Raw genomic sequence first — 24,517 nt, 5'->3', positions numbered from 1 at the left:
ATTAAAGTCACCACCGACGAGAAGGTAATCAGTTGAGACCGTAAGTAATAAATGGGAAAGGGTATTAAAGGTACGACTGCTGTTGTCATTAGGTGGACGATAAAATGCTCCAACTGTAAGCTGTTTGCTATGTTCTAGAACAACTTTGCACCAAACAGATTCACAGCTGTTATCCCCCAAGTCAACTATGAAACTTGGCAAGCTGTGCCTGACCAGAACAAAAACGCCCCCACCGTGCGTATTGCGGTCTTTGCGATAATGTATTCCGCAGGAAATACTTCAAAGCTGGAAATCGATTCATCCAACCAAGATTCAGACCCGATAACAATGTCAGGGCCAAAAGATGATACGAGCCCTGTTAACTCGTCGGTTTTGTTCTTGACGCTTCGGCAATTGATAAGCATAACGTTTACCAATGAAGGACGGCACGGCACATGCTCAACGGAGCGGCATCGTGGAACGCTGACGGAACCGTTAACTTCAGTAACAGGGATGGCTTATTATATATTATTATTATATTATAATTATATATATATTATAATATAATATAATATATATTATTATATTATATTTGTTACATTCACTATGTAACAAATATAACATGCGGTCGCGTGTCGGCGTCAGAAACCAAGCGTTCAACTTTGTCGCTGCGCCGGCACTTACTCCTCTCTTGCCTTCGAGAGCAAAAAAGTCCTTCATCTGAAAGCCTTGGCTCTCCTCAAACATATTTTGACGAGAATGCGGATAAAATTTGTGATAGAAAAGGATATCTACTTTCCATCAGTTTGTAGCCTTCAGGAGACGTTAATGTCGCTCTCCCAATTTTTGTATGAACTTAAGGATTTTCATTTGTATAGCTTGAGTCGTGATGCACAGAAATGTGCAGCGATCTGAAAGCCATGTAAAGTGAGAGAGACTTTTGTCAGCCGCACGACTATATCAAGGCTGCAATGTGTACACTTTTTGTAAGGCAAGATTAGATCAATCCTTTTATTGTTAGTCGTGGTCGAGTAGAGTCCAAATGGAGGTGTGCCACGCTCTATAACGTCTCATTTATTGCGCAACTTTGTCGACACCTCCTAATGTGTCTCTTGAAGCATTTTTTGTGTTACTTCAAAAAGAAAAAGAAATTGTCCATTAAGTACAGAGAGAGAGAGAGAGAGGAAAGGGGAAAGGCAGGGAGGTTAACCAGAGAAAAAAATCCGGTTGGCTACCCTACGCTGGGGAGAGAGCGGAGGGGGAGGTAAAGTGGAAACAAAGTAGAGATAAGGAAAGGAAGGAGCATAGACACACAATCACAATCGGTCACTGTCACCGAACACTGTCATCGCACAGCACACTGACACTTGTAGCACTATCAACATCTGTTCAGGCTACAGTCGCCTGTCCAGTTCTGTCGCCCTCAAGAACCGCAACAGTGCCCTCGTCGCCCTCTGCTGCGATGGCTTATGATGGCGGTATCTGAAAATGAGTTCCTCTGTGATAGGTCTTTGGTCAAAGCGCGCTATCGCGGTTGCAAGTGATTGTCTCTGTAAAGTATATCGAGGACAGTCACAAAGAAGGTGTTGAAAAGTCTCCTCGGTACCACAGTCCTCACACGAGGCGTCGTCGGCCCATCCAATTCGGTAATCGAAAGACTTGGTGAAAGCCACCCCTAGCCATAGTCGACAAAGCAGGGTAACTTCGCGACGACAGAGCCCAGCTGGAATACAAAGGCGTAGGGAGGAGTCAAGATGGTGGAGTCGGTAGTTGTGAAAACTTCCAGCGTTCCACAAGGATAACGTGATGTGACGGCTGATCATTCGAAGTTTTCGAGCAGCATCTGTCCTTGATAACGGTATCGGCTCCTCTTCGTCCCCTTGAAGAGCCGACCGAGCAGCGTTATCAGCATGTTCGTTCCCTATGACTCCGCAGTGACTTGGAAGCCACTGAAATGTCATGTGGTGTCCTTTCTCAGTTAAGGTATGAATGAGTTCTCTAATCTCAAATACCAGTTGTTCATGTGGTCCGCGCCGCAGGGCCGATAGCAAAGATTGCAGTGCAGCCTTGGAGTCACTGAATATTGACCACCTTCGAGGTTGTTCTTGGTTGACGAGACGAAGTGCAGCGCGAAGGGCTGCAAATTCCGCGGCCATCGGTGTCGTTGGGTGACATGTCTTGAAACTGATGGTGGTGGCTTTCGCTGGGAAGACCACGGCTCCAGAGGAACACTGGAGAGTTGCCGATCCATCAGTATAAATATGTACGTGTTCGGCGTACCTCTCGCGCAAAAGAAGCAGAGTTAGTTGTTTAAGAGCTGGTGATGACAGCTCAGATTTTTTCCTGATTCCTGGTACGGTGAGGTGCACTGCGGGTCGAGCCAAACACCATGGAGGAATCGATGGCTTAGTTGCGGGGGTGTAGCCTGATGAGAGGCAGGTGTAATACTCCGAAATCATAGTACAAAAAGCTGCCTGCGGCCATTCTAATGGTAGTGTTGCCAGATGGTGGGAACAGGCACGGGCAACGTGCCTAATGTGCACTCTCAACACTTCTACCGCAATGTGTGTTTGTATAGGTTGGTCCTGAGCAATCGCAATAGTCGCTGCTGTCGATGTGCATTTTGGCAAACCAAGACAAACCCTAAGAGCCCGAGCTTGAATAGCCTGTAGAGCACGAAAATTTGTCTGGCAGGTGTTGGCCAGTACGGGCAAACTGTATCTCAAGAAGCCCAGAAAAAGAGCCCTGTACAATTCCAACATTGCATGCACTGACATTCCCCAAGTCTTTCCTCCCAGAAACTTGAAAAGTTGGGAGATTGCTGTCAGACGCTTTTTCAAGTAGGTAACGTGCGGGCTCCATGAGAGATCTCTATCAATGATTATGCCAAGAAATTTGTGAGTCTTCTCATAAGAAATTACCTGGCCATTTATTGATATGGCGTAGGGTGTCATTGGTTTGCGAGTGAACGCCATCAGTGCACATTTGTCTAACGAGATTTCAAGACCTTGGTTGCGGAGGTATAGAGCTGTTAGAGTAGCAGCTTTTTGAAGTCTTGCACGTATCTGAGGACGTGTCACACCTGAGGTCCATATACATATGTCGTCGGCGTACATTGATATCTTGATCGCTGCTGGCAGATGATCAACGAGACCAATGAGTGTGAGGTTGAATAGGGTAGGGCTTAGTACACCGCCTTGAGGTACACCTCGGTACGTGTAGTGTAGTGCGGTTTTACCATCACCGGTACAGACAAAGAACGATCTCATAAAAAAGTAATGAGAGATCCATTGAAAAACTCGACCACCTAGGCCAACCATCTCAAGAGCATCGAGGATAGCCTCGTGAGATACGTTATCGTATGCCCTCTTGACATCCAAGAACAGAGCTGCAGATAATCTATTGCGTGACTTTTGAAGCTGTACGTACGTAGCGAGTACACGACTGTGTCTTCACTATGGCTCTGGAAGTATATACGTCCATTATGTTAGCGCGTCTTGTTTAACTCACCTGTTGAATTCATTGTTCGAGTCGTTTAAGTCAAATTGCAGGCGCAGACACATTAAGACACCGTTGTCAACTTGGCCCCGGCTATACAGTTTACATAGAACTGGCTGAGCTCAAAGTTCAAAGTGTTCATGCTGACGAAAACGCATAACTTCTGTCTCGAATTCATTTAGTAAGAAGCCGACTCGTATGTGAACGACCAGCAATAGATCGTAGACCCTGCAGCCATAATGAAATTAACAGGAAGATTGGCTATTGGTGGATATAAAGTTAGCATAAGCTATTTGCCCTGCGTACACAAGAACTGAAGCCGAGATCAGATTCTCGAAACAGTGAAAAAGCGCATGTTAATTCCTTTTAAAAACACTTTCCAGTGAATACATGTCATCGTTATTCCATACCGAAAAGCGCACATCGACCTGCCGTTATCAGAACGAATATCTGTAGGTAGAAATAGCTTACATGTTCGTGTGCGCTTATACACATGGGTATATGCTTTGTGAAGACCTGTGTGTGCACATAAGTGCGATGGGCACATCGTATTGATGTTGTTAACTGCTCTAGCCACTTTCGCGGTAAGCATCATGGTGGGTTCACCTGCCGTTCTACGACTTCTTTCGCTGCTTGCGAAAGCGGTGTTTACCCAGTGTATTAAGTGCAAAACAATAATTATTACCAAAGTATGCAAGGAGCGTTTACATTCCACTAAAGGTCCCAGTATTTCCTCCTACCCATGTCAATAACAAAAAGGAAAAACGTCGCCAGAAACCACGTAGGGATGAATGTCAACGTCAATGGGATTAGAAGTGAAAATATACATTGCGACACATCGCACTGTCCACCGCCTAAGCACGTCGCGTACGAGGCATGTGCTGCAGTCGGGATCCTCTCTCCTGCTTACATCGTAGCACGGTGCGCCATCTGACAGCGCCGCCACGAAGCACACGCATGACGTGCACCTGAATTCAGATAAGACATGTATTTAGACAAGATTGTCTAAATGTATATCAAACGGGTTTGATTCTGCCCTCCACCGAACAAATTTTAATGCGTGTTATGTCACTGAAGTGCAGCACATGCGCAGTGGCCCATATACAGTGACCCAGACTGGCGGGAAAGAAGTTAGATGCAAACGGACAAACCATAAAGCGGACAAAGTTCTCAAACAGTGCTGGTCACAAAAAAAAACAAGAATCTAAGCTGCTAAATTTCTTGCCGCCGACTTTCTTTAACCAAATCTAAAATGTGACCACCGGTACAAGTGCCACCCATGGTCGGTGCCACTCCTATGCGTGTGAACGAATATCTTACAACACGTGTCGCAGCCCGCTCTGATGCGTGTAAACATCTCACATTCCTCACAGCAAACACGTTTCTGCTATACGCGACCAGTTGTCAAGAAAGTTGCGCAAGCCCACGCGATCGCGGGCACCGTGCAGTTGCGCTTTCCCGTGGTAACTTCCTCCTCGGTATGAATCACAACAGCCTTAACGACGCTCCTGATGCAAAATATGGCGAGGAGGAAATGGTGAGGGAGAGATCTTGGCTATTCAGGTGCAGCTCTCCCGCCGTTTCTCGCTCTCCTCTGTGTCTGTCCCGTATCTCCTCCCCCGTCCAGACCACCTCAACAGCAGACGATCGTGTGAATACGGGGTACCCCGTCCCCGGTCGAACCATGCGGGCGAGTGGAAACAATGAGTAACGCTTCCTCTAAGTTATTGCAACATTTTGTTTTCGTTTTTTTTTTTCGTTCCAGCAGCGCGATATCCAGGGCATCGCTAGCGACACCGTTGGGCGTCAAACAACAGAGCCACGGACCCCGAGACGGTCGTCAAGCCGCTTTCCTCGTCCGTTTCCCGCCTCTTCATGAAGTCCGCTGTTGTCATTGCTGGGGCTGCCGCCGTTCTTCTTCAGCTCTCACTGGGTACGTTAACATGACTGTTGTGTTTTATGAAATGTAAACGAATGGGCCTGTGTATACAGCTGCGTACAGTGGTATAGGTGCGCCGCCAGTTTTGGAACTGTGGTTGTGCATCATCTGATGGTGCTGCTATTTTGTGTTAATGTTGTACTTCCAGGCCTGAATAGAGTATTCTAGTAAAAAAAAGAAACGCTACCGACAGCAAGTTTGCTACCGCAGTTACGAAGGATGCTTTTGCTCACAAAAAACTTGTACAGAGTTGTGTTGAAAAACAGTGTTGAAAAGCTGCTGAGCTGTTCTGTAGTGTCGAAAAACTCTTTGTGTGTGTCAGTTGAAAGCCTGTTGAGTTAGTCAAAAGAAGCTTGTATGCTAGCCACATTAAAAAAAAAAACGAGTGACACTTCCTCTAATTAGGGAGAAACGGTGATGTCTTATAGGTTCGACATTAATCGGTGTAATGTTCCTAATGCCTCTCAAACCAGAGAAAAAAAAACGCGGCAACGTTGTTTATATATATATATTCAAACCATTACCCGCTCTGGGTCACAATAGCAGTTTTGCGTGCAATACACATCCTATACAAACAACAGAGCAATCCCTATAGAGAACAGATACAGCACGACACATTCGCACACAAACACTGCTTGCGCTGGCTGCACCTAAAGCTTGTCAACCTCTTGTATAAGCCATGATGTTCCGACCTACATTGTAGTGCCACTGAGAGCGCCTCTGTTCTACGCGATTAAGCAATAAATCTCGACTGCATGCTTGTATGTCTGTAGCAATCACAGGCAACTCAACAGCACACGATCTTGTTAACTGGAACATTCTTTGTAATGAATTCATTTCGATTGGACACATGCGAATCGAAAGCCTTTCGATTTTCACATTTTGATTGTGTTCGATAACTGGCCAATTAAATGTGTAATGAGTGTGCGCAATTGACGGTGTCTGAACTGTAGTCAATTAAACAAGTATCGAGTGCGAGTCAGTTGACGCTTTCTACCTTTAGTGAAATAAATTCGTATAGGGTGTGAGTATATTGACGCTTACTTAACTTTATTCAGTTAGATAGCTACCAGGTGTACTCTTTAGAAATCGATGTTGAATTGATATTTTATGGACTCAAATTGTACTTGTTACGCAGTCAAAAGAAACACCGAGTACAATTTTGTAGGGGTGACTGTTGACAATTATCTTGCGTTATGGATACTTCTATCCTGTGTCAAGTCTGGGCTTTGAGCAGTGAAAGCTATGCACCCTTACTTCCGAAATTGTACAAAATGTTAAAAAAAGGATTTAAAGAATGATGCCGTAATGCCTACCTTTGGTCGAACAGGTTTTAGAGTTTATGTTCAAACTTAAGTACTTTTGATTGCCCTTCCCCGCGGGATTATTTTAGCGGCATAATTCGCTTTCCTGCCGCTTAGACAACCAAATTTGCTAGCTGTTGACGCTGAAAGAGAGGAGAACTCCACGGTCATTCCCGCGTGTATCGCTGTTTTGACGCATTACTACTCGCATATGAAATATGTTCCGTGTGTAAAAATTTCGGCACATTAACGCGCTCAGAAGGGGCCTAAGATTGGGAATTCAGTTTACAGGGCTTCTATTCGAAATGAAAGGTTTTTGCTATTTACGCGGGCCACGAGATTGCATCATTATCGTGGAAACGGCTGAAATGGCATTGACAACGGTAGCTTCGGACAGCAATGTTTGAACGAACACTCACTAAGAGCTCTCTGTTATACCAGCTGTGCGCTACCCGGTCAGTTAGAAGGAACTAAGAATTTACCTTCCTTGCGGCACCCAGGGACGCCAAATGGATGCAGAACATTATACGCTATAGCATATATAAGCACTTAGCCCATGAAGCACTTGGTCAGGATTGCTTATGGAGAGACTGCAGGCATAATAAACACAAGCGGCGCAGAAGTTAATTAGATGTATATCGAGCTATCTATGTGGCAGGTAAAATGAAAAGTAGATTAAATTAATGCAGGAGAGGTTTGGTTGAACAAGATCGGGAGGGTTTTTCGTCCTGCAGTAAGATGGAGCTACTGATAGCGATGTGATGATATCCCGGGGATGAGAAAGAACATATTATCCAGAGCGTCCTGGGAAATCTACACATATAAATAGAAAATACCACACTGCTGTCCTCGTCATGATCACCATGAATTAAGTTAACTGCAGAAGAGAGGCCATCCCCCCCCCCCCCCCCCCAAAAAAAAAATATCCGGCTACCCCTGTCCCACGTCAACAGAAACCGTTCTAACCCCGCCAATTTTCTAATCGCATTACCTTCGACTCTGTTTCCGAATTGGTGGAACTGATTATGTTATTATAATGGCCTACCACTTACCTGTCCTACACATTTGAGTATCTGTCCTTCCTTCACCTCTGCCTCTTAGTCTTACAAAACTAGGATGCCAACTACCCGCGCATGATCTCTGCTGTGTTCTAACCAGCCTGAAATGCGTACTGCTGCTGTGTTTAAATGCTCCGATGTTACTACGTCTGTTCTTTCCTTTCTCATCATTCATTACGGGGTCCGTGTTGCTTCTGTTACAATTTTGTCTCGTGCCCAAAGAACATGTCACCAGCGCTGCCCACATTGCACACTGACCGATTAACGCGTGCTTGCATGCAGTGCGGTGCGAAACGGACTGGACCGAGTTTCAGCCCAAGGCGTGCCGGGCCGCGGTGAGCGGGGGTGGCCGCACCCCCGGCCGGTGCGTGCCCCTGACCTGGTGCCCGCCCCTGCTGGCTGCGGCGGGTCGCGGGCGCCGACCGCGCTCGTGCGGCTTCCACGAGAGCTCGCTGCTGGTGTGCTGCCCGTCGGCCGACGTGGTGGACCCGAGGAAGCCGAACACAGGCACGCTATCTCCCAGGCGACCGCCCGCTGACGAGGGCCCCCGGAACGAGCCAGGTGTAGTAGTCGCTAGACGACGGGTGTTCCGGGAGCCCTCCCTTCCCATTCTTTCTCTCTGTCTCTCTCTCTCTCTCCCGCTTGCTATCTGTGGAGGCATGCATTACGCCCACTCGTGTGGCACGAGCGAACGTGGTGAAGCAGATAACAACATGGCCGATCGCACGAAACGTATACACGATTTGAAACTACCAACCGTGCGCGAAGATAGGAGGCTCCTAAGCCTTCTCCGATTGTAATGTGAAATAAGCAACTTTATTTGCCCGTTTGTCCTTGACATTTGAAAGTTATTTCAGCTTTCGCGCCTCATCCTGCAATTTTCGCACCGGCACGTCTTCAGAGTCACACTGAAATGGTAAAAGCAAAGAGGATAGTAACTTCTCAAATGTCAAGGCAAGTTCCAGCTGTACCTTCTCCTTCTGGAGAGTTTCATCGAAGCTTGCGAGCCTATACGGTTTGTTTGCGCGATTTACATACCCCAGAGGCATGTCTTTAGGCAGTGTTTTTGAAGGGAAAGTGTTTTCACGCTCAAGTATTCATGGCACTAGAATTCAATGCTCACGTATAGAAAACCTGCTGCTATGCGGAAACAGAGCATTGTTTAAGAATTTTCTAATGTTTCGTTCCATGCACAGCACTCCAAATACGACGCAAACAAAAAAAACGCTGCTAATTTGAAACAAATATACTACACATTCATACAGGCGAACGATTTCCCCGAAGTGGTGCGTGGCGCTGACCTGATGCTCGCTTCTGATGGGCACCAGGTCCTATGCCACCTGGATCGCCTGTGAGCAGGGTCAACAAATATGTTTGAGGAATATAGGAATGTAGGAGAAGTTAGGTGCTCAAGCTATCACAGCAGTTCACCTAATATGTGCGGGCGGAGGCTCGTTGAGTAGATTGGGACGGAGGCGGGGACACCTTCAAAATGTCGAGAAACCTTCAGGAGGGGGGGGGGGGGGGGGGGGGGGAAGGAGCTCATTTTCGAACGCAGACGTGACGGTAACGTTGAGGACTCTTGGCACCTATAGCAAACAACAGAAGCAAGCGTGTTAACTAAACTCTTTATAAGCGTTGTCATGTGAGTAACAAGTAATAAAATTTTTAAAAAGAACGTTGCGCTCAGCCAACGCTTCTTTGCTGTCGCCCACGCAAGCCCACCCACGTGTTCGTTTGCTGGAGTAATGACTTCGAATTTTCACGTTCATGGCAACACAAAAGCGCTTTTCACCTGCGTCTTCCAGCAGCGTCCTGTGAAAGTCAGTAACGAAGCTTATGTCACCAGTTGCACGTGGTTGACCTATCGTCTACGTTCTTAGCGCTTTTTTTCTTTGTTATTATTACAAGCTTGGCAATGTTTATACTGAACAGAGTATAGGATAGTTTGTCATGCTCCCACATAAACTCCCTGCGCTATTCCGTAACAAACCTTTCGTCGCCCCTGATATGTTCAGGGTATGCCGAGGCACCTTCAACATGCTTGTGAATTGTAATGCTTTTCTGTTCCGCAACTTTCGTTTTCATATAGCATATTCCTTGCTTTCTTTTCTCACTTTCACCTCTCAGGCTGCGGTGCCGTGGTCGACGATCCAGGGGTACTCACTAACGGACCAAATGGAGGCGTGAGGCTTACGAGGTCAACGTGGCCTTGGATGGTGAGTCTCTGACAATCGTTGCAGCCTCGAGATTGCCACTGGTGCACAACAAGCGTAAATATCCTAGCCTGCATTTCTCATCAAGATACGCTGAAATGCAAACCGCACAGGGCCTCACTATTGCTGTGCATTGCACAATCTGTCAACCAACCACTGATCCACGCCCACGAAGCGGCAGTCAAGGCTGAACAGCAACATGACTGACGAATCCTTTAATGCGAAAGAACGCATGCCAGCCAATGTGCTTAGTTAACTTGGTGATTAGATGACTGATTTGTTTTGATGGCATTGAAAACGGAAAATTCCTGCCTCCAGGTTTTCTGAAGGACGTCACTATTATATGGTGAAATAAAAGTGACGTCAAATACAAGAGAAAGCATCAAAGGGCATTTTGGCGTTAATGCGCATGATAGAGAAATTTTTGGCCGGTGAAAAGTATCTTGAAATGTGTCTCGGAACTGAGCACAAATATCATATGCCTCATTCTTCGGCTGCACCATGAATCCAAGAAAAAGCTAAACACTTTGCTACGACCTTTCTATTCATCATGTTTACCATTCTATGTATACAGTCGCAGTGTTTTCGGAACCCAGCACATTCTCAGCACTGTTTGAATGTGGTCTCAGGAAATCGTCATTACTGAGGCCTGGCGGTTTAATTCTCCACTACTTGTACAGCTATTAAAGTACGATAGGGCACCTTTGTTTGAAAGTACATACTTTGAGATCTGAGGTTTGTTCTGAGGGTCTGTTTAGTTGACTGGGTTGAAATATTCGAACATTAAAACTTACTAGAGCTCCCTGTTACTTTTGCACTTGTAATCGTGTATTTACTTTCTTGTTAGCACAGCCCAAGAGCTGGTTCCGTAACGTCTGCTACTTTAGAACCTAAAGTCATTGCATTCCCCAGAACATGCGCTTTAAATTTAATGCCATGTCTAGACGGCAGCACGAACATTCTTTCGCTCTTTCGTTAACCGGTTACTAGTGCTTCACAGATGCTAGTTTTTCTGAGCTATGGAGCAAGCGCCATCACTCTCCTATGCCGTCAGCACAAATAAACCCATAAACCCAGCGGTGATCCCCATCTTAAATTGGAATTTGGAGGATAAATCGGGCATGAACGGGCAGAGCGGTACAATTTAGTCACTGCTTCAGCCGTATTACTGTAACACTACAAAAAGTCAACATCCCGCCAAAGAAGATATGTATTACAACTGAACCCGTTTCAATAGCAGCCCATGACTGTCAAGTCTGTCGTAAGCTGACACGTGTAACGCTAAGAAATAAACACGAATTGGACAACAATCTCGTGCTTACGGCATTTTAGCCCGAATCAAGAAGAACGAGCGAACTTGACTGCATGCGGGTACGCAGAACACAGAGCCGGTGGTGCATTAGAGAAGCATTAAGAAGTCGACACAACGTGGGAATGATAACGCCAGTGATGGCATGGGGGCATTCAGCGTGGACAGATCTTTTAAAAGATATTTCGCACACCGGCGTTTCTCGTGTAAGGCAAGCTTTAGTGGGCAAAATTAAGAAATAAGTATATTATGTTTACGTGTCAAAACCACGATATGATTATGAGGCGCGCCGTAGTGGGGGACTCCAGATTAATTTTGGCCACCTGAAGTTCTTTAACGCACACCTAATTTCACTGCACCAGCGTTCCAACCGCCTCTAAATGCGGTCGCCGTGGCCGGGAATCGAAGCCACGACCTCGTTCTTAACAGCGCAAAACCACAGCCGCTATAAGCCACCATGGCTGATGGGACAGAATTTGGAAAAGCTTACGTTTCTTATACGATGAACCTAAGACGTGGCGGTATTTTTTTATGACACATATCATGGCCAGGGGCGATGCACAATTTCTGTGCCTGCTGGGAGTTCCAAGTTTTCGCTGTCTATAGTTTGGCACGTGCCCATAGTTTGGCTCTTTTCATCATCATGCAGGCGGCTATATTCAAAGGCGACAAGTTCATCTGTGGTGGTTCTCTACTGGATCGCAACACTGTGATGACGGCGGCTCACTGCTTCCCCGACCTCAGGAATGAGTGCGTATACATATTTGCAGCGATTTCTTTAGTGTTCAATTTTAGGGACGCAAGCGTGAGGTTGGCGGCCAGTGTTGCTGCCGCATTCACTCTTTCCTCGTTAGATCATTGTACGCTGCGGAATAATGCTTTGCTGCTCATTAAAAGCAAGACTACTGACTGGCGTCAATTTCTGCTGCAGCAATTTTTTCTAAATTCAACCCTTGTGGAGTGAAATCACTGTCGAAGTATCCATGAGCCATAGTTATGGCTGCTTGTTTTAACAGTTATTATAAGTTATATATGTATAAATATACAAGTACTGATAGTTAAAATGATTTCACATCCGCAAGAGTTGGAGAGCTGCATTCTTCCTCAGGCGCATCGTTTTTCCTTAATGATAAGAGCGCGTGGCCTTGACGAAAGGATGAAAGCGCATCGTTGTGATTAAATTAATAGCAGTAATGTCTCGTGATTTCACGTATTGCGTGTTGCCAGCCCACCCATTGCCAGAAGGCTCATCGCTATCTACGAACTGTCAATGGCGAAAAGGTGACAACACTAATTGCCTCACGAGTTGCCATAAACAATTTATCAATATCGTTCGTGGCCGTGTCATTCCCTGCAGCAGAAAAATTCCCATTGATCCATCACCGTCACCTCACGGCTTATTCATACATTGTGTAGCGTCAATCAGATTTATTCAGATGACACGTGAGGCCAGTAACAAACTTGCGCCCAAGCGCCATGCCACGTAGTACTTATTTGTATATCGCATGTTTTTCGGCAAGTCCAGAAAAATTAAACTCGCGAGAGCTATCTTCATCCAAAGAAACCAAATAGGTGCTCCTCAATGCGGTTTGACAACTTCTGCGTTGAAAGTTTTGTTTAAATCAACAATTTCAGAGGTAGCCTATTAATTGTTGTCAATTTATCGCTTAGTATCATCGCAAGATAGAGCGTAAGTTGCCCAGGAATGCAGTGAGCCTGAGTGCGTCAATCGCGCAATCGTAGCAGCTTCTTTTTTTTTTTTTAATGAGAAGGCTTGGCTACCTAGCTATTTTTACTCTGCGTTATGGTGAGCGCTTCGTTATTGTGCGCCTGCTGGCGCCGTGCAGCTCGTAATTCGCGAGAGTGATCGTGGCCGTCCCCGTCGTTCGTGCAGCGCCGGAAAGTACAAGGTGCGCGTGGGTATCCTGGAGGTGAACGAGACGGTGAGTTCGCACAGCGCCAACCTTCCCGTCCGCTGGATCCGGCTGCACGAGCGCTACCGGACTGACCGGCACTACAACGACATCGCGCTCGTGAAGACCGTCAGCAAGGCTTCCTACGGTAGCCACATCGGTGCGGTGTGCCTACCGCAGCCGGACCTCAAGCTGGGAGGACAGGTCGTCGTACTCGGCTGGGGACACACGGCTTTCGGTGAGCGCAGGAAGTTCTCCTGATCGCAGTTACAGATTTAGCATTTCGCAATGAACCTGCGCCGTATTTTAAGTAGCCTAGCCAAACTTGTAACTCACATCTGGTGGACCCGTTGGCACCATGCAGCTTATGAATTGTGGAAGTGATCGCGGTCGTCACTTGTTATTCACGCAGTGCCTACATGCGCAGGTTGCGTCGACCTTTGCCCAGTGAAGTTGACCAGGAATGTGTTACGAGCTTAGTTCATCTTGTTAAGGCGCATTATAGTTATAGCACAATAAAAGAAGCCGCAGAAGACACAAGAAGACACACTGCACAAGCACGTTGCGTGTGTCCGGTGTTTCTTCTTGTGCACTCGGTGGTTTCTTACGCTTTAACTCGCCTTGACAAGTTACCCTTACGTCAAAAACGAAAGCTGCCGAAGTGCCTTCATTTCACTCTGTCTTGGCTTTTTTAATATTTAAATGAACAACTTGTAGGGATCTCCGCTTCCTCGGATCTCCTCTTGAGATACGGCTTTCCAAACTAAAGTTCGCTGGCAAAATCGCAGGTGGTCGGTACGCGCACCGTCTGCAGGAAGGTCGTGTGTCCGTCATCAGCAACGAGGAGTGCGACGAGATCATGCGCACATCGTCCAGCTACTGGGTCGCCACACCTGACGGCATCACCGAGGACTTCGTGTGCGCCGTCAACCATACGGGCGTCGACGCCTGCCAGGTACGTTGATGCGGCGACGTGAGTGCCGCCTGCCCTTGTATGTGTGTCAGCTCTTCTCACTTTTCAAATGCGTAAGCGTTTTCCTTTCTTTCTGAATAGCTCAGTTATCTCGCCTTTGGGTTCGATGGGACGGATCGGTGATTGTCTAACTGCTGAGAAGAAAAGAGACTGCGATAAAGAGACGTGTGATAGCAGCGTGACTGAAAGCTACGTGGCGTGCAGCGCCTTTCCTTTGTCGACATGAATCCTTCACTGCGAAGTGTACCTCTTGAGTGGTCAGTAAGCAGAAGTTCGAGGTGAACACACTAAGAAGCTAGTTGGCAGCCTTTGACAATTACTGGTGATGTGGCTATGTGCAACGCATTGTTTTCAGCGCTCCCATCGGTACGCCCGCAGCAAGGTTGCTTATTCTTAATAACCTAATCATGTTGAAGCTGCTAACGCTTTTATCCGCTGCGAAAACCTTTATTGTGGTACCAACTAATACGGACACGCGAAGCGCGTGTTCGCCACCGTCGCCGTCGGCGCTGCCGTGTGGTCTCGGGTGCGAAGGCGCAAGCGCGGCCCGTTGACACCGTTGACACACGCCTTTGCACCCGGGACCACACGGCAGCACCGGCGGCGACGGTGGCGAACATGCGCCCCGCGTGCCAGCAGTGCTCACACGTCGCCTACTGCTTCGTTTGCGATGGCACCAACCAAGAAAACTACTACGCTAAGCGGCGCAAAAAGGCAGCGACGTCAACGGGCGAATCTCGCTTTGGTCCGGCGAGAGACACGCCATCGCGAAGCAGGGTGCCTTCGCATGTTCGCGGCGCACGCTGCGAACTCTACCACTCGCATTCCTGAAGCTGAACGCGTCGCGACTCAACTGGCCGGCTGCCCAAAACGCTGCGGAGCCGGGCCGAAATACTCGCACCTTCGCCGAAGCGACTCGGCAGCAGGACACCGCTCGCCAACCGCGCGCCAAGCAAACTTGTAACACGGTCGCCAACCCGCAAGTCGTGCGCGTTTTGCTGCAGCGCACCGTGAGTTCACGAAGCAAACATGCAACACCTTCTGCGAAGACGCCTTTCACTTTTGCGTTCTAACGATTCCTATGAAAGAGAGATCAACCATATATTTGTTTCTTTCCTTCATGGTTGGTGGCTTGATGCGCACTGCCCTCCCGCGAGTCCAGTGTTTGGAGTCAGGTTATCTGCTGCAGGTGACAGGACAAGCGAGCAAGCAAGGGGCACCTGCAGAGAAAGCTAGTGGCTTCGTGTGCGGTGTCTTCCGCGCGCCCCCTGTTCGATGTCGCGTGATGTGGTTTTTCAAGGCGTAGCGCTGTTAAAATGGTGAAGGGAGGTGCAGCACGGAAGGTTCGCTTTGGGGCAAGCACGCACTCTACCCGCTGCTATAGTTACTCATCACGCCAGCGTTGTGACCGCGGTCATCGAGTGAGATCTGTTCATGTGCGACGCTTGTTTAGTTAGTAAGCAAATGGTTACTGCAACTTATACGGACCTCGATACTACGAGCTGTAACTCGTGTAATAGTGCTGCCGTATCTTTCTTTTGCCTTTGAAGCGAAACTGCAACTTTTTTTTTTGTGCGACAGCGTCAAATGGTGCATTGAGCGAAAAGGCCGGTGACGTCTGTAGCAGCGAAACGGCACCTATAACTTGCCGTTGGCTGCGACGACACATCACCAACGTCACGCGAACGCGCGCGTTCGCGTGACGTTGGCTCGCGCTTGCTGGCTCAGGCCTCGACGGAGCACAGCCATAGAAAAAGAAAAAAAAGTTAAGAGCGGCCACTCCCATACACCCCCAGCGGCCCAATCGAACCTAGCGCACCTGGCGGTTGATGAGAGCAACTGGCCTGCACTTCCTGTTTCGGTTCCGCTGGCGCGAAATTTGGATTACCCCGCGTAACCGACGTTGGGCTGTCGCGGAAGCTTGTCATTTCAGACCACTTTTCGTCACCCAAATGGCAACGCTTTTATTTGTCGCTTTGATTTAGCGATTCACTCTTTTGTCTAGTTCAATATTTGGTGTGAATTGAGGTAGTGACGCAATTTTTATTTCGATTAAGTTGTAACAGATGGAGATAGAGGTAATCATAATTCACTACGGCTTTATCCATCGCGCTTGTCTTTTGTGTTTTGGTACAAGCGCTCATATGTATCAAAGAGACAGAGTTTCCGCAATGTTTTTATTGCAAGTCAAGATAGGCTTCTTCTGGGTTCTGCCGTTGTCAAAGCACCACGACACACTGCAGTAGCTGCCGTAGCTTGGACCGCCGGACGGCATGGCATCAGCACGGTCTGAAAATGTCAATAAGTGCACGCTTCATTATTTACCAAAAACATATGCACACGTCATAACTGTACCAGGAAACCGCTTTGAATGAATAGCGAACCGATGCATAATATAAAACCACCGACACATCCTGACCTCTGACCCATATAACCCGGACTTACAAGGATAAATGTTGATACCCCGTACAGGGGTGTTCAAAAGTTCCCAGGCCGCTTTCCCATTTAATCCCATGGAGGGCATCGCGGCCTGTGAAGTTTTGGACACCCCTGTACGTACTCAGTATAAGGAGTACATTGGTAGGCAAAATAGCAGTTCACATAAGCGTGATGAAGATACATTCGAAACGTCCAAATACGAGGCCTTTGTTCAAATGCGCGCCACGCCACGCCTACGCGACAATACGTTGTGCAATGTCTTCGCCACAAAAAAATGATAAGGAACCGAAAATTACTAGAATGCGCAGTACTTCCCAACACGGCCGCCGCAATAAGTACGTGCAGTAGTCACTGGTGACTTTTCTCCACCGTTACTTTTCTGTATAAACAATCCGCACGGACGCATACACCAGCGTCCGTCCGTGCGCCTTAGATACACACCTCGCTAAAGTACCAAACGCAATAAGCTATGCTCGCTGTTTATGTCACATGCCATTGTTTGCAAGCAATATCGTTAAAATATTCAGGAGCCCTTACTCTATAAAGGAAACGAGCAAGCAAAACTTCGCTACAGTGTGCCTAACGTCCTGCTTTATTTAGGTAGCGCCCGTCCCCGGAACGCCGTTTTCGGACTGAATCAGCGTGGCGTCTTTTATGTTCTTTCCAGCGTTCGTCAGCCTCTAGAACGGGCCAACGAAAAGACCGTCAACCGTGACGCGATCATTTAAACGCGGTTTAGGAATTCAATTTTCTCGAAACCGGAATTTTCCTGAAATGCGCGATTCATGATATCGACCTTAAGCGTTGCCCAGCAGATCATTTTTAATCCGCCAACACGAACTATTTCAATGGAACGCCGATACCGCGGTTATCGCAAAGAGCGCTGGGCAAGAACGGTTTACCCTCGCAAACCTAGACGCAGCGTTTCGATGGCGTCTGACAAGCTGCGAGTCGCAGTGCAGTGCACAGCCGTGAACCGGTGGAAGGTAATGGCAGCTTCGCGTCGTTTGATTATTTCCACGGAACGCAACCAACAAAGATTATGCCGTTCTCGGTGGAGATAGCAAGGAAGTACAGCTAGTACAGCCCTCTTGCTACGCGTTTCTTGAGGGGGGATGCTTTTCGCAATGTTCGCGTCTCGCCGCCTCATATAGAGCCGCAAACTGCTTTTTTTAGCGAACCTCGTCGCGCTCACAAGTCAATTACTCCAAGCTTCGCTTAAAAACGTGACTCACCTTTCTCACACACAAGAACACCGCCGCAGCCGACGTTCACGAGACGTTCCCGCTGGCACGCCGCTGGTGTCGTTGATTTCTTCTCCATGGACGAATGGTGATTGGTGTTGATGGCAGTACGAATGAAAAACAAAAAGCACGGAAGGTGTTCTCGATAAATTCTGTTCTTATGTATCAGAAACACGCCAAATTTGGGTGTATAATTATTATTTTGTAAAGCGATTGAGCAGAATTCATTACAACATTTTCTCTTTTTGCGCCTGCGTCCCCTGGCGTTTGATGAGAGCATTCGTTCGTTACGTAGCCGTGACGTAGTTCCTGAGGCCAGATTTCTCGGAGTGTCCGCTCTTAGTCTTTTTCTCTATGGCACAGCGAGCGAAAGGGAACACCTGCTGCCATGGTATTGCGTGAAGGGAGAGGGCGTCGCCGCGACGCCACGTCACCCTCGCTCCCGGAAACCTGCGTTATGCGCGCGTTGCTTGTCTGCGCAAACTCTCGCCTGCGTTCTAACTGCGCCTCGGTAAAGCCAAATCAAAACGCGCCAAGCGTCACAGCGTGCTCGCTTGTCCGCGAGGAGTTCATAGCTCGAAGAATCCCTCAGCGGCGTTCGACTGGATATTAATGTTTTCGCATTCACAACTGATAAGAAGTGCGTGGGCGTCCTCGGATATTTTGTAGGCGTCGCTTTCGAGGCAGAATGAACGTTATATACTTTCACACTGACGGAATACCGTGCGATTCGCAAAGCACGTATTAAAGCGATAGCGTTAAGGGCCCCGTGTCGCAGGAATTCCGTGTGTTTAGAAAAAGTTTATTTCGACAGGAGACGATACGAACACTGAGTCATAATCACGGCACAATTCCACGCGGACGATAACATGTAAGACACGAAACACAGCGCGTTGTCAACGCGAGTAGTGTCCGAGTCCCCACGCACCAACATATAAACACGTATACCCACGGAAAGGCACAGTTACACATAAACTAAATGCCACATGTACCGGCGTCATTGACCGCGGTTTCGGGAATAATCATTCCGAACCATGCATACCTAACCACGCATACCCAACAACGCACGCCCTCCATGTAGCGCAAAAAAGTTACTGAACTAATTGCATTTCTCAAAGCAAAATGTGCGGGACAAATCGTAAAGTACGACTTACGCACAACCTACAGACATGATAGCGTCGGACTTTAATTTGAATATACGAGAAAAGATAATTCTGTTGCGCGGAAACTCAAACACAAACCCCTTTTAACGCAATAGCGTTTTCCAGCTGCCATTTAAGGTCTGCTTTAGTATAGGAGTGGCGCGGCCCCCTCGGTTCCTTGCACACCATCAATAATAGAACCACGAAGCTCGCCTTCGTGCATAGCAATCGCCACCAGCGTTTCCCTGTAAGCATTACGGTTACGTAAGCTGCAGTTGCCGGGAAACGTGAGAAGCATTCGGGGATCTTTGAATACTATCGCGTTCCACTTTTAAAGGCGATGCTTAAGCGCCCTCCAAATTTTTCATGGGCTTTTGAGCAAGCCTCAATCGCAGAAGTCTTTTAAGGGGTACTCGAAGCGTCTTGTCTTCCAACGCTCCGTTCTGCGTGCGTCCGCGCTTTTGTGCGTGCGTACTTGTGCCTATGTCTGCGTGTTCTTTGTTGTTGTTTTTGTTTAGCGCTACGAGTAGTATCACTCGTACGATCGGTGCAGCACCATGGAGCCAAGCAAACTTCTAACATGAGACACCCCACCATTCTCTTGCAGGGCGATTCCGGAGGACCCTTGCTGGCTCTGGGCCTCGACTTCCGGTGGAACGTGGTGGGAGTGGTCTCGTTCGGCATCGGTTGCGGCGGTCGCTTTCCTGGAGCCTACTCGCGCGTCACAACCTTCCTCGATTGGATCGCCCGGAACAGGGACTGAATTCGACGGGACAAAGTCGCTGGGTCCACCTGAGCACTGCTGTCCCCCCCTTCTTCACAGAAGTCCGTACAGAAGTCTCAAGGCCAACTATAAGGACTGTGTCCGGTTCGGTGCGACACATGCTGATAGACAACAATCGCGGGCTGCTTCTGATAGGACCACTTGAGTCGAGTGCGTCTTTACTATACCTCGATTCAAAGTGGCTCGCAGAACCGTCATCTTCGCATTGTAAGTCTCGAACTTCGTACGGTGCACAAAGACATCCTGTGTTCAAACGAGTGCCTTCGCCGGTGCCTATAGTTGTACTTTGCCTACCCCGCATCTCAATTTTCACGGACATTGTAATGGGTGCTAGAACTGATGTTCGACCTGTGAACGAGAGACAAGTTTTCCCAAACATCAACAGCACTCGGCGTGCGCTTGTTGCATCCTTTTATCCCAGCCGTGCACTCACTTAAGGGCAGTGTAGCAGCTATTCGGTTCGTAATGTTAGAGCCGTTTACGTAACCTCAGGTTCGCAAACCCTTTCTCAGCAAACTTGGTGCCATTCACTGTTATTGTCGTAGAAGCCAAAAGATAGTCCGCCCGGGGCTCGAAGCACTGGGCGTCGAACCAATGACATCCCGCCTTGCACTGGAGCCCCAGCCACCTGAATGGTGCACTTGTCATACAGCCTCAAGGCTAAATGCTGGCGAAAGGGTTTGATATCTGATATATGTGGAGCGCAACGTGTGTGTCGAAGCCTAACGTGCTTAAGCGGGCGACTATGAGGCAGAACTAATTGAACAAGCCTGCGCGCACTGTTTGCGATTGCGAGAGACTGTCCGCAGTGAAAAGAAAATGCGTGTTCCCAAACAAGCGTTGCTCGCTTACGTAGTGAATTCGATTCTTTCGAAAGACTAGGAACAAGGTGCTGCCGTGCACCAATGGCGTCCTGCAAAGAAGGCACAGGGAGTAGCTTCATAGGCTGCGCAGGCGCGGCTATATCACCTCTTTTCGTAGCTTTATACTCATGGACAACTATGCAAGACTTATATCGAACGGTGACTAATAATGGTGACGGCAATATTGAAGCGTATGCACGACACACCATTATGCTACCACATTTTATTGCCTGCAGATGGACGCTTTGACGTCCTTAAATCGATTATTCAATGCGTTATAAAGTACTGCTAAAAGGATATAAGTACACCTAGATAACTAGACCTCACTAAAGAAATTAAGAACAAATCACTCCTACCGAGATCAGTGATTTGGTGAGAACAAAACGCGGCGTAAAAGTGAGACTAAGGGCCCCGTCATGTTTTTTTTTTTTTTCGAAATCGGTTTCCTGCGATGTCATAGGTTCTGGCAATGGCTAGCCGACGCTAGTTGACTGTGGATGGTTAAATGGACCTCTATATTACACTTCAAAAGAAAAATATCCCATTTGAACTTATAGAAACTTTCCCACAGAAATAGATCCGAAGTCTGCGAAGATTTTGCAAAAGCTTTAACGTCATACAATAACGCTATCGGAGCCATGATTTAGGTCAGAGAAACTTCGAAGCCGAGGCTTGCCCTTCAATTACAAACTTGTCCGCTCAAGTCTCCCACTTTCTTCTTTTCTTTTTGCTATTGTAAAATATTTTTTAAAGTTTAAAATAACTATGAACTTTCTTGTATATGTAGTCCGCGAAGAATACACATGTTAATAAGAGATAAAGTTCCACGCGCTGAGGTCCACGCACTGGTGCATATCTATATATTATTTAGGTTTTCAAATCGCTCCTACAGGTGAACAGGCCTCGTGCGACGGTGTCTAAGTAAAGCGTGGTTGAAGTGTTATTGTCGTTTGATGTGTCATCACTACGCAGCTTTCATAGTGCCGATGAGATGAAATAACTAAACTTTACAGCAGTAAAATCAATACGTATTGTTTTTTTTATCTGTAGCCTAATTTGGATCCTGTGATCTACATGCTGACTATTGATGAGGAAAAAAAAAAAACTGCAGTCATCCAATCTAGCTTCACTTCTCGCCTTCAGTGTTCCTCTGAAACGCAGTACATCGTCCTGCCCAACGCTTTTAATTGTGACGTAACATTCTCATACTCATCTTTTTCATCTTTGTCGCCTTTTATCATTTAATTTATTTATTTTGTGTGTGAATTGCGTGTGCATTAACTTATTGTTTGCGTACGAAGATGTAATCGATTGTCTTTTTCTATATAGAGAGCCAGTGTGATGTTGTACGGTGTAGCTACATGCCTCGCTGAATGTTTTTGTTTTATTCAGACGAGGTCAATCATTGTCTTTTTTTCAAGTGTATCACTTTATTTATATTGCAGGAGTATTTGTACTTTCATAGCTTTCTCTGAAGACTGAATTTGCTTTCTCTTAAGATAAAATATATTAGTGACAACGGCTTACTGTTATCATGGTTGCGCAATTACACAGGAAAAATGAAAGGCGTGTGACATAATTTTAAATTGAACAGCACAAATTTCGGGATAAAATGATTGCTCCGATTCATAACAAGTGCCTATGATCGGGCTTTGGGAAGAGTCCGCCTCATGCTCTCTCTCGACAGCTGTCTAAACAAAGTTTCGCAGCATGTGGCCTCCGAGATCAGGGGGGGGGGGGAGGTTGAGGGGCGCACGGCGGAGCATCTCGTTGCACTGCTGGATGTTGGAGACCAAGTGCAGCCCAAGATAATCAGTAATCTGTAATTCAAAAGAGTATCAGACGAAGCTAACCTGCTTGTGTAAGTTGCCCCCTTCAGGGCGGTCAGTCGAAGACGAGCTTCCTAAATTTTCACTTAGAAAACACTCGCAAAGAAGATGTTATGTAAATCAGAATTTTTTTGTTCCACATCTTCTATTTCACTCTACTGACGCTATGAAAAGCATGGATATCATTAAATCACATTGGTACAAGAATTTGCGAGAATGACCCAACACCGAAACGACCTAATGGGGAGAACTGCATGCTGTTGGATGGATGCTGTATCGCAGTTTAGTCATTGAACAAAAGGTCACCTTAAACGTATTATGGGTGATAATCAAATTATATATGCACTTTGAATAGGAAGGGTGATGGTTTGGGCTAGTTGGTTTACCATTTTAAATAGTGTTGTGCTAAACTATCTAAAATTGAATGGGAAGTCTGAACCCTAATATTCACTGTGCATTGCTTTGGCTTTTCATCTATAGCAATTTGCGCTGGCAGTTGTCGAAAGAGTGCTTGAGGCACGTGTCTCATATGCGTGAGCATGTAGTACGAGAGAAGTACGCGAACCCGTATATTCTCATTGCCAGTGATGAACCTGGTATTAGTAATGATCACGCTCTTAATTTATGCATTGGCAATACGTAGAGTTTTTGAGGTCATGCAGTAACAAAGTTGGATTACTTCGCTCGTGAAGCTGTACGGCTTTGTAGTGATATGTGTGCGATTATTACGTTGTAATCGGTTACTCGTGAACTTGAAGTTGAATTTGAATTTGAGTTTGTTTTTGCAACAATGTTGCGGGAGACCAGGAGTAAAAGATGCTTAAACAGCTTGAGAGGACCTGGCCACCCTACACACACGTTGACATAACGGTAGTTGCATCAGGAAAAAAACTCTCTTTGGGTATACCAAGCTTATGTCACTAAAGTATACGTATGATCTAATAAAAATGTATACATTTCTTTGTGTGGAGTTATTTTTCTCTCTCTCTCTGACATATTCAGAGACGTTTTCCTGCCTTGAATGCATTGATACACAGAAACAGGCTTGTTACATTTGTGTTTTTGTACATTATGCTTAGAACGTTCGAAGAGCTGTTTTAATTTGCACTAATTAAATACCACATAACGCCGGGCAAGTTTCGCTGTCGCACCCTCTGAACTGCGAAGCAATGGACCCAAAGCTGCAAGCTAAAAAAATATGCAGATCCAACTGACATATTGGAATCTATGTGGAGCGAACCTTTCGTGAAGCAGCTTATAAGAAGTGCTATACATTTTTCCACTGAATTTCGACGTCTTCGGCGCAAAGGAAGCTGGCGCGAGTGTATATGCTCTCGCTCGATCACTCGTGCTACTCAATGTGACAATTGTTATATTGCCTTGTGTGTCATCGATCATGGATCCCGGCACATATGGGAGAAGTTACCATGAATGCCCCTCCCAACCTCAACGAGAAGGCCCACCGAGTCGCGCGAACACTAACCCACCGCGGCACGGACAGTGACGGCCCAACACCCCGCAACCCTTGGGGAAGAGGAAAGGACTGCGGCGGAGGCGATGGAGAAGACGGAGGAGGCGAGGACGACAAAGAAGCGATAAAAGACGACAGGGACGGACTGGTCACGTACCAGGACATACTGACACACTACACGAAACAAAGAGAAGCATACCCACAACCCCACAAACAACTCGACAGGTCTCAAGAAACAGATTGGAGAAGATTGCAAACCAGAACGTTCCGAAACCCAGTACACTTAAACAGAATAAATTCAACACAATATCCAGACGCAAGCTGCAAGCTCTGCAAACACGAACACGCAGACATGGCACACATCTTGTGGAAGTGCACACAGATCGGTTCAGTATACGTAGAGGACAAGATAGAACCGGACCTTCTCGGAGCGATGGCTAAGCGCTCTGACTAGCTCAGAACTACACGACCAATTATGGGCTATCCAGCGGGCCCGGGCAGTGGTGGAAAGGCTATGCCTCACCGCACACAATGCCCGGGTGGCCTGAGCCCGGGC

The 24,517-nt window shown here is 47.1% G+C and overlaps 2 protein-coding genes and 1 long non-coding RNA gene across 6 annotated transcripts in view; 1 reads left to right on the top strand and 2 right to left on the bottom strand.

Moving 5' to 3' along the window:
* LOC135902526 (flavin-containing monooxygenase 5-like) overlaps positions 1 to 8,085 on the bottom strand; it is a 57,536-nt gene extending 49,451 nt beyond the window's left edge. The window contains exon 1 of the mRNA XM_065432645.2: positions 8,037 to 8,085. The gene's annotated coding sequence lies outside the window, so the exon portion shown is untranslated. The remainder of the gene's footprint in view (positions 1 to 8,036) is intronic.
* LOC135902530 (venom peptide isomerase heavy chain-like) overlaps positions 1 to 23,452 on the top strand; it is a 55,189-nt gene extending 31,737 nt beyond the window's left edge. For 3 of the 4 annotated variants that reach the window (XM_065432662.1, XM_065432661.1, XM_065432660.1), the window contains exons 2-8: positions 5,243 to 5,410; positions 8,061 to 8,339; positions 9,909 to 9,997; positions 11,953 to 12,053; positions 13,198 to 13,454; positions 14,005 to 14,171; positions 19,622 to 23,452. In XM_065432662.1, the coding sequence (XP_065288734.1) occupies positions 5,353 to 5,410; positions 8,061 to 8,339; positions 9,909 to 9,997; positions 11,953 to 12,053; positions 13,198 to 13,454; positions 14,005 to 14,171; positions 19,622 to 19,777 (1,107 nt within the window). In that variant the 5' untranslated portion in view covers positions 5,243 to 5,352 and the 3' untranslated portion in view covers positions 19,778 to 23,452. The remainder of the gene's footprint in view (positions 1 to 5,242; positions 5,411 to 8,060; positions 8,340 to 9,908; positions 9,998 to 11,952; positions 12,054 to 13,197; positions 13,455 to 14,004; positions 14,172 to 19,621) is intronic. The other variant, XM_065432659.2, reaches the window with a different exon arrangement.
* LOC135902535 (uncharacterized) lies at positions 16,337 to 17,972 on the bottom strand. Its single transcript, XR_010564534.2, has 2 exons — positions 17,864 to 17,972; positions 16,337 to 16,478 (listed from the first exon to the last, which is right to left on the bottom strand). It is a non-coding gene; the product is annotated as an uncharacterized lncRNA (long non-coding RNA).
* Positions 23,453 to 24,517: the final 1,065 nt, after the last annotated feature.

This window comes from Dermacentor albipictus, chromosome 3, assembly GCF_038994185.2.
Source record: "Dermacentor albipictus isolate Rhodes 1998 colony chromosome 3, USDA_Dalb.pri_finalv2, whole genome shotgun sequence".
In the NCBI taxonomy this organism is placed as follows: domain Eukaryota; kingdom Metazoa; phylum Arthropoda; class Arachnida; order Ixodida; family Ixodidae; genus Dermacentor; species Dermacentor albipictus.
Note: the sequence above shows the minus strand (reverse complement) of the source record. Positions and strands in the feature narration are given on the sequence as shown.